General features: G+C 33.8%; 1 protein-coding gene across 3 annotated transcripts; it reads left to right on the forward strand.

Annotated features, from left to right (window-relative positions):
* Positions 1-1209: 1209 nt before the first annotated feature.
* Positions 1210-9159, forward strand: LOC144851395 (mitochondrial potassium channel ATP-binding subunit-like). Of its 3 annotated transcripts, XM_078708826.1 has the most exons (15): positions 1212-1556; positions 1955-2228; positions 2538-2839; positions 2997-3072; positions 3306-3446; positions 3546-3729; positions 4008-4186; positions 4344-4463; positions 4578-4650; positions 4974-5107; positions 5230-5301; positions 5532-5647; positions 5817-5938; positions 8593-8681; positions 8858-9159. In XM_078708826.1, the coding sequence occupies exons 1-15, from the start codon at positions 1294-1296 to the stop codon at positions 8933-8935; spliced, it is 2223 nt and encodes a 740-aa protein (XP_078564952.1). In that variant the 5' UTR covers positions 1212-1293; the 3' UTR covers positions 8936-9159. The 3 variants fall into 3 exon arrangements, with proteins under 3 accessions (XP_078564960.1, XP_078564952.1, XP_078564969.1); XM_078708834.1 differs by lacking the exon at positions 4344-4463 and having other exon boundaries at positions 1210-1556; XM_078708843.1 differs by lacking the exon at positions 8593-8681.
* The last annotated feature ends 494 nt before the right edge of the window (positions 9160-9653 follow it).

Here is a 9653-nt window from a genome sequence, read left to right on the forward strand (position 1 = left end):
ATTATTAATGATAAGAACATAGCGCTTTAGCAGAGCACTACGATATTATTAATGATAAGAACATAGCGCTTTAGCAGAGCACTACAATATTATTAATGATAAGAACATAGCGCTTTAGCAGAGCACTACAATATTATTAATGATAAGAACATAGCGCTTTAGCAGAGCACTACGATATTATTAATGATAAGAACATAGCGCTTTAGCAGAGCACTACAATATTATTAATGATAAGAACATAGCGCTTTAGCAGAGCACTACGATATTATTAATGATAAGAACATAGCGCTTTAGCAGAGCACTACAATATTATTAATGATAAGAACATAGCGCTTTAGCAGAGCACTACAATATTATTAATGATAAGAACATAGCGCTTTAGCAGAGCACTACAATATTATTAATGATAAGAACATAGCGCTTTAGCAGAGCACTACAATATTATTAATGATAAGAACATAGCGCTTTAGCAGAGCACTACTGGTACTGGTACTGGTTCAAATAACCGTCTCACAGAGACATCTGGTAGCCATTGACTTAAAGTTGGCATTTGGATGTGTTACTTTTAAATGTAGGCCTACAGTATGAGAGTGACTACTACCAAATTACACAGTCACAAAACAACTTATAAACAGTTCATATTAATAATGATAAGAACATAGCGCTTTAGCAGAGCACTACAATATTATTAATGATAAGAACATAGCGCTTTAGCAGAGCACTACAATATTATTAATGATAAGAACATAGCGCTTTAGCAGAGCACTACAATATTATTAATGATAAGAACATAGCGCTTTAGCAGAGCACTACAATATTATTAATGATAAGAACATAGCGCTTTAGCAGAGCACTACAATATTATTAATGATAAGAACAATACACCCACAAATGCTGCATTGGCACAGGCAATGCAACCAGTTCAAACAAGTATTTGCGATATAAATCCGATTTAGGATTTTTTGGTATACTACAATACCAGTATGTATAAATGTATTTAGAAATGTGTATAACCATGGACCTATAATAGGTCCATGGTATTACTATCAAGCATTAAATAAAAACCATGGTTTAACAAAATGAATTGGATTGCGTGTCGTTTATATTGTCTAAAGAGAGAATATTGTATAAAAAAAATCAAATCAAAAACGACATGCATCATGAGCTGCTTTAGAATGCAGAAATGGCACTCCATAGACCAACCAACAGATATGCCGTATCTAGAACTTAAATCTGGTAAGGGGGCCCTTTCGGCTTAGAAACTATGCCTTATTACAGCTAAGCAAATGTATAATGTTTCCTTCAGTTTACGCAGCCAGACGGCTTTTGTTTAATTCAAGAATTGTGTTGAGAAATGTAAGCCAATTTAAGCCTAGGCCTAGTAGTAGTAGGTCTGGGCTATCATTTTGTCAAAATACATCGCTTGGTGAGTGGTGGTTGACACATGGATCGACCGGCTCGAGACGCAGCGTCGTGGGCCTAGGATTCCCATGTCTACATTTATTTAATTCTAACTGTATGAAAATCATCATCCGAAGTTACATACGAAGCCGAAGGTAAGGATTACATAAGTACATACAAATCTAAATAAATTCTACATAGAGTTGGGTTGTTGGACGTATTGTTGGATTTTAATGTATGATTTTATTTCAAAATATTTTTCCAATTCCAACTTGGATTTCTGCTACCGGGTATGGAACGCCCAATTACATGATGCGCCACTCTGGCCACTCCTCATTTGTCTGCTACCGCGCGCCAGAGAATGTATTTGAATGCTGTTAAATATAATATAATGTATGGTGTTGGTGCAGCATCAGGTTAATCCTCCATATCTAATGATTCATTTCTATTTTTATATTGAGAATAAGCCAATTGAGCAACTGATGTTAAGAAATACAGTAGACTAGTATTCTTATTTTATAAAATACGAAGCCTGTGTGTACAATTTCTGTAGATTCTTTTTTACGAGTATGTTGAGAAGTTCAAAACAGTTCAGTAGATTGCAGACATCAGCTACAAAACAGCCAAAATGTCTGATGTTTATCCTGGGGTCAGCATTTGGGGCTTTAAAACTAAATGTTGCTGAATGTGCAATTAATACAAAAGGAAGTACTCGTCTCCTAGTCTCTAGAGACTCCAAAGAAAACACAACCCAAGCAAGATTTCATTTACAAGAATTCTTCAAGTTGCTATACCCTGAACTTTTCTCATTGATACTGGCAGTAATAGTAAGTATAAAATGTCAAAACAAAATATTTGTCAATTCACGAAAAAAAAAGTGTTTGTATGACATAAACAAAAATAACTAAATAACATGAAAAAATGATAGAATTAATTATGAAAAGAATCAGAAGGAAAAATGATGATGGTTTCTGTTTATATATTTTTGTTCTCTCTTTTGTTATTTTTAAATTGAGAATGTATTACTGTGAGTTGATCACGGCCTAGTAGAAGAACATCTTTATGACACAAGCTTTTCCGTGTTAAAATAAAGTATTTATTATCATTATATTACAATATGTTTTATCTGAACATAGACTGCCATTGGTGCTGCAATAGTGAATGTCCAAATTCCTATACTACTGGGTGAACTAATACAAGTTGTGTCAAAGTTCACCGTAGAAACAGAAGCAAATTTTATGAGTGAAATATACACACCAGCAATTAAACTGTTGACAGCTTATGGTCTTCAGTCCCTTGCAACGTTTGGCTACATCACATTGTTGTCTAGCATTGGAGAACATGTTGCATCACACATGAGGAAAAACTTATTTAATTCTTTAATCCAACAAGACATAGAGTTCTTTGATACACACAAAACAGGAGAATTAATTAACAGGTATATTTGCTTCTTTTTCATTAATGAAACTTGTTTAATGACATCATATTATTTTGTACAGGGATGCTAATACTACTACAATGAATAGCTGTAATTGTGCTGTAAATAAATTGAAGTACTGTAATACTTGCCTTACATAATCTTGTTATTTCTCCAGGTTAACTGCTGATGTTCAGGATTTTAAAAGTTCTTTTAAATTATGCATTTCACAAGGCGTTCGTAGTTCAACTCAGGTAAGCAAACTGCACCAAGGAATGTAGCTAATACAGCACTTGTAAACCAAGATTGGGAATAATATATTTCAGCAGTTACACTAGTACAGTAGTTTAAAAATATTACAATTGTTCAATCTTAAGTAGTTTTTTAACTTATTTATTATATTTTTTATTGACATTATTTAACCAGGGGTGGCAAATATATTGTATATTGTAATTGTGCTCTATTAATTATGATATGTATTGAACAGATAGTTGGTTGTGTTGTTTCATTGTATTGGATCTCACCTCAGTTAACCGGTGTAATGGTTGTTGTTATGCCGTGTCTCGTGCTTGGCGGTGCCATTGTTGGGGTGGTTTTAAGGAAACTTTCAAAAACTGTACAAGAGCAGGTAGGTCAATTACTGTTGTACTAATCAATAAATAGTAAATCAGGTGAGTTTTTTTTTACAAACTGGAACCAGATGACATTTTGCAATGTATTTTTATAGATTGCCATAGCAACATCAGTAGCTGATGAAGCCCTTGGTAATGTACGTACTGTACGTGCATTCGCCATGGAAACTAAAGAGGCCCAGTTGTATGCGACAGAGGTTGACAAGTGTAGCAAACTTAATGAACAACTTGGATTTGGTATCGGTGTCTTTCAAGGCCTTACTAACTTTGTTCTTAATGGTAATATTTGATTTTTAGATTCCCTGAAATGTTTATTATAAATATTGCGGTCAATATTTCAATTCATGAAATGTTTGATTTTTGTTTGTGAAGATGACAAATGTTAAGTTGCTAATCATTTGTTTTGCTGGAATTGACTACTTATAGTACTAGAGCATGAATGATTTAAGTATATCATTTTCATTTTATTTTCATTTTATCCTTTAATTTTTAAACAATCAGTTGAACAACCATTGTTTGTATATTGTTCACTACTCGCAACATTTGTTATTTATCAGGGGTTGTTCTTGGTGTGCTTTACTGTGGAGGATTTCTAATGGCCAATAAGAAGCTGGAGCCAGGTGACCTCATGTCATTTCTTGTAGCCTCTCAAACAGTGCAGCGGTCAATGGCTAGCATGTCGATTCTATTTGGTCAAGCAGTTCGTGGTATTAGTGCTGGAACAAGAGTTTTTGAGGTAACAGTTTAAGTAATTATTAGATGGTTTTCTTTTCATTGTCGATTGCAGTTTACTTGGCACAGCAATAGTTTTATCTAGAAACCACACAATAATAGATTGTACAATTTATATGTTAATTATTTGCATTATTTGTGTTCAATCTTGTATATTTTAGTACATACTTCACACACCATCAATACCTATTACTGGAGGAAAGAAGATCGCTTATCATAGCTTAAGAGGAGAAATTGAATTCAGAGACATTAGCTTTAGGTATCCAACACGACCAGACCAGGTAGGAACATATTCATTTCAAATTAAATATTTCATTTAACATTTTTTATTTATTTCATGTGAAAAATCTTAATTGGTTTTGGTTATTTCAATATTGAAATTGTTTGTTTTTCAGGAAATATTATCACATCTTGATTTGAAAATTAAACCAGGTGAAGTTATTGCCTTGTGTGGTCCTTCAGGAGGAGGTAGGGCAACTTGTCTTTCATTTTTTTCATAATGAAAATTGAGCCCAGTGAAGTTATGTACATAATGTTTCTATCTTCTTTCAACTAAAAGTTGTGCTTAGTCATGTCTCGGGTACATCAGTACTTCTATGAATGGATGGCTAGTTAGTGACAAGAAAGCTAGTTGGTCATACCCATTACCATTTTGATTTTACGATCATTCGGGAAACCACTTCACGACATGTAATGGATTGTAGCTGTAATAATATATTGCAATTATTTAATAATTGCAATATATGATTCATTTTATTGTTATAAACATAGTGGTTATATATGTTTTGAAGGTAAATCAACAATAGCATCGTTGCTTGAAAGATTTTATGATGTGGATAACGGAACAATTACTATCGATGGTTATGATATAAAGACGTTTGATCCCACCTGGCTTAGAGGCAGAGCAATTGGATTTATAAATCAGGTATATCATTCTTAAAAAGTATTTATTTCATGCAATTACCTTCAAGATTATATTATCTGCATGCATTAATGTACACTTTTGAGTACTATAATAATATTGGTATTGTTTTTATTTTTTATCAGGAACCTGTTTTGTTCGCTAGTAGTGTAATGGAAAACATCAGGTATGGCAAACCAGAAGCAACAGATCAAGAGGTAAGACAAGAAAAGGAAAGAATGATTTAGTACATAATAAAGATCAAAGAAAATGAGTGGATGAATTTACTCAATGAAAAGAAAGAAATACAAAATATATAATGAAATAAAGAATTGTATTAATTTGAAACTTATTCTCTTGTCTTCTAATAGAAACTCACTGCTATTCTTGGTTTATATTTAATGTATCTATCGTATTTTTAATGTATATAATATTATTTGTATTCTAGGTCATAGAAGCTGCTATTCTTGCAAATGCTCATGACTTTATAGAAAGATTCCCTGAAGGATATAACACTATTGTTGGTGAAAGGGGTGTAACAGTTTCTGGGGGACAAAAACAGAGGTAATGTATATTTTGAAAGATTCCCTGTAGGATATAACACTATTGTTGGTGAAAGGGGTGTAACAGTTTCTGGGGGACAAAAACAGAGGTAACACATATTTTGACACAGTTGAAATATTTAGTATTGTACTGTATATTTCATTTAAAATGAGTTTGTTTTGTTTTTTAGAATTGCAATAGCCCGAGCACTTTTAAAAGATCCGTGTATATTGGTATTAGATGAAGCAACAAGCGCCCTCGATGCAGAGTCTGAGCGTTTGGTACAGGACGCATTGGATCGGGTTTCAAAAGGTATTTTTACTGATCGTCAATAATTGTCTTTGTATAATTACAATTAAAAGTAATGTTTTTACAAGAGCAATGACTTGAATGATTATTGGCATTACAGGTCGTACAGTTCTTGTCATAGCCCATCGGTTAAGTACCATACGTAAAGCAATGATTTGAATGATTATTGGCTTTATAGGTCGTACAGTTCTTGTCATAGCCCATCGGTTAAGTACCATACGTAAAGCAATGACTTGAATGATTATTGGCTTTATAGGTCGTACAGTTCTTGTCATAGCTCATCGGTTAAGCACCATACGTAAAGCAATGACTTGAATGATTATTGGCTTTATAGGTCGTACAGTTCTTGTCATAGCTCATCGGTTAAGTACCATACGTAAAGCAATGATTTGAATGATTATTGGCTTTATAGGTCGTACAGTTCTTGTCATAGCCCATCGGTTAAGTACCATACGTAAAGCTGATGTCATTGCTTAAATGTTTGTTGGCTTTATAGGTCGTACAGTTCTTGTCATAGCTCATCGGTTAAGCACCATACGTAAAGCAATGACTTGAATGATTATTGGCATTACAGGTCGTACAGTTCTTGTCATAGCCCATCGGTTAAGCACCATACGTAAAGCAATGACTTGAATGATTATTGGCATTACAGGTCGTACAGTTCTTGTCATAGCCCATCGGTTAAGCACCATACGTAAAGCAATGACTTGAATGATTATTGGCTTTATAGGTCGTACAGTTCTTGTCATAGCCCATCGGTTAAGCACCATACGTAAAGCAATGACTTGAATGATTATTGGCATTACAGGTCGTACAGTTCTTGTCATAGCCCATCGGTTAAGCACCATACGTAAAGCAATGACTTGAATGATTATTGGCTTTATAGGTCGTACAGTTCTTGTCATAGCTCATCGGTTAAGTACCATACGTAAAGCTGATGTCATTGCTTAAATGTTTGTTGGCATTACAGGTCGTACAGTTCTTGTCATAGCTCATCGGTTAAGTACCATACGTAAAGCTGATGTCATTGCTTAAATGTTTGTTGGCATTACAGGTCGTACAGTTCTTGTCATAGCTCATCGGTTAAGTACGATACGTAAAGCAATGACTTGAATGATTATTGGCTTTATAGGTCGTACAGTTCTTGTCATAGCTCATCGGTTAAGTACGATACGTAAAGCAATGACTTGAATGATTATTGGCTTTATAGGTCGTACAGTTCTTGTCATAGCTCATCGGTTAAGTACGATACGTAAAGCAATGACTTGAATGATTATTGGCTTTATAGGTCGTACAGTTCTTGTCATAGCTCATCGGTTAAGTACCATACGTAAAGCAATGACTTGAATGATTGTTGGCTTTATAGGTCGTACAGTTCTTGTCATAGCTCATCGGTTAAGTACGATACGTAAAGCAATGACTTGAATGATTATTGGCTTTATAGGTCGTACAGTTCTTGTCATAGCTCATCGGTTAAGTACGATACGTAAAGCAATGACTTGAATGATTATTGGCTTTATAGGTCGTACAGTTCTTGTCATAGCTCATCGGTTAAGTACGATACGTAAAGCAATGACTTGAATGATTATTGGCTTTATAGGTCGTACAGTTCTTGTCATAGCTCATCGGTTAAGTACGATACGTAAAGCAATGACTTGAATGATTATTGGCTTTATAGGTCGTACAGTTCTTGTCATAGCTCATCGGTTAAGTACCATACGTAAAGCAATGACTTGAATGATTATTGGCATTACAGGTCGTACAGTTCTTGTCATAGCTCATCGGTTAAGTACCATACGTAAAGCAATGACTTGAATGATTATTGGCTTTATAGGTCGTACAGTTCTTGTCATAGCTCATCGGTTAAGTACCATACGTAAAGCTGATGTCATTGCTTAAATGTTTGTTGGCTTTATAGGTCGTACAGTTCTTGTCATAGCTCATCGGTTAAGTACCATACGTAAAGCAATGACTTGAATGATTATTGGCTTTATAGGTCGTACAGTTCTTGTCATAGCTCATCGGTTAAGTACCATACGTAAAGCTGATGTCATTGCTTAAATGTTTGTTGGCTTTATAGGTCGTACAGTTCTTGTCATAGCTCATCGGTTAAGTACCATACGTAAAGCAATGACTTGAATGATTATTGGCATTACAGGTCGTACAGTTCTTGTCATAGCTCATCGGTTAAGCACCATACGTAAAGCTGATGTCATTGCTGTCTTGAATGATGATATGAATGATTTAAATGTTTGTTGGCTTTATAGGTCGTACAGTTCTTGTCATAGCTCATCGGTTAAGCACCATACGTAAAGCAATGACTTGAATGATTATTGGCTTTATAGGTCGTACAGTTCTTGTCATAGCTCATCGGTTAAGCACCATACGTAAAGCAATGATTTGAATGATTGTTGGCTTTATAGGTCGTACAGTTCTTGTCATAGCTCATCGGTTAAGTACCATACGTAAAGCAATGACTTGAATGATTATTGGCTTTATAGGTCGTACAGTTCTTGTCATAGCCCATCGGTTAAGTACCATACGTAAAGCAATGACTTGAATGATTATTGGCTTTATAGGTCGTACAGTTCTTGTCATAGCTCATCGGTTAAGTACCATACGTAAAGCAATGACTTGAATGATTATTGGCTTTATAGGTCGTACAGTTCTTGTCATAGCTCATCGGTTAAGTACCATACGTAAAGCTGATGTCATTGCTGTCTTAGTTAATGGAATAATCAAAGAGGTAAGCTATGTTACAAATCAACTAAGTATCTGTACAAATACGTATTCAAAAATTTGAAATATATTAAAATAAAATATCATTTTTTTCTACTGTACAGCATGTTATGTATTGATTTAATTATTAGATTAATGCTTAAAATCATTTATAATCTAATAATCGTTTATGATTCTTTTTAGATGGGAAATCATGATGAGCTTCTAAAGAAAAAAGGAATATACAAAGAACTTATACAACAACAAAGAATTGAAGAATAATCCTATACAAAGTAAATATCAGAAGAGCATTGGATCTCAAAATGATTATCAAATATATGTGATAGCTCGATCCTTTGTGAAGAAGAATGGGCTACTGTTGTTCCTATCAATTATTTGTTAATACACTAACTATAAATATTTGTATTTAAGAAAATAAATTTGTCTTGGAATTGTGGAGTGATGTGATTAAAATACCTTGGTAACTATTACTCAGGTGTTCTGAAGCAGCTGTCCAAGAATTAATTTTGTCAGTAAAACCCTTTGAATTCATCAAATATAATAAGTAGGTGACATGCAACTTTTGTTTTGTTGACAAACATTGTTTAATACAAATGCACGTCTCGTTTAGCATTCAACATATTTTATTCGCAATTTTTAAATACAATTAAACATAATATAAACTAACTTTAAATGATGTAATTGTTTAAACCACAAAGAGAACAAACAAACAAGTATTCTTTGTAATCATCAATTATTAACTATTGTTTATAAAACGCATTTTTAGATACTTTGTACCGGTATATAATAATGCATGACCGGGTTTGAAGCCTTATCAAAATTAATAATTACTTATTATATGAGTACATGTCATATCTATTTTACTTTTTGTTGAATAAATAACATGTAATCGTGTAACCATGGTCAGTGTTACTGTTACCAGAAATGCCCCAAGGTATGCATTTGCGCCGATTTGGATTTTGATTTCTAGTGCACTGGT

The sequence above is a fragment of the Antedon bifida genome, chromosome 1, assembly GCF_963402885.1.
Source record: "Antedon bifida chromosome 1, ecAntBifi1.1, whole genome shotgun sequence".
In the NCBI taxonomy this organism is placed as follows: Eukaryota; Metazoa; Echinodermata; class Crinoidea; order Comatulida; family Antedonidae; genus Antedon; species Antedon bifida.

Coding starts and splice junctions, on each gene's coding strand:
- LOC144851395 (XM_078708826.1), top strand. CDS start 1,294: ATGTTTCCTTCAGTTTACGCAGCCAGACGGCTTTTGTTTAATTCAAGA. Junction 4,651..4,973: donor GTGTGGTCCTTCAGGAGGAG/GTAGGGCAACTT, acceptor TATGTTTTGAAG/GTAAATCAACAATAGCATCG. Junction 5,108..5,229: donor CAATTGGATTTATAAATCAG/GTATATCATTCT, acceptor ATTTTTTATCAG/GAACCTGTTTTGTTCGCTAG.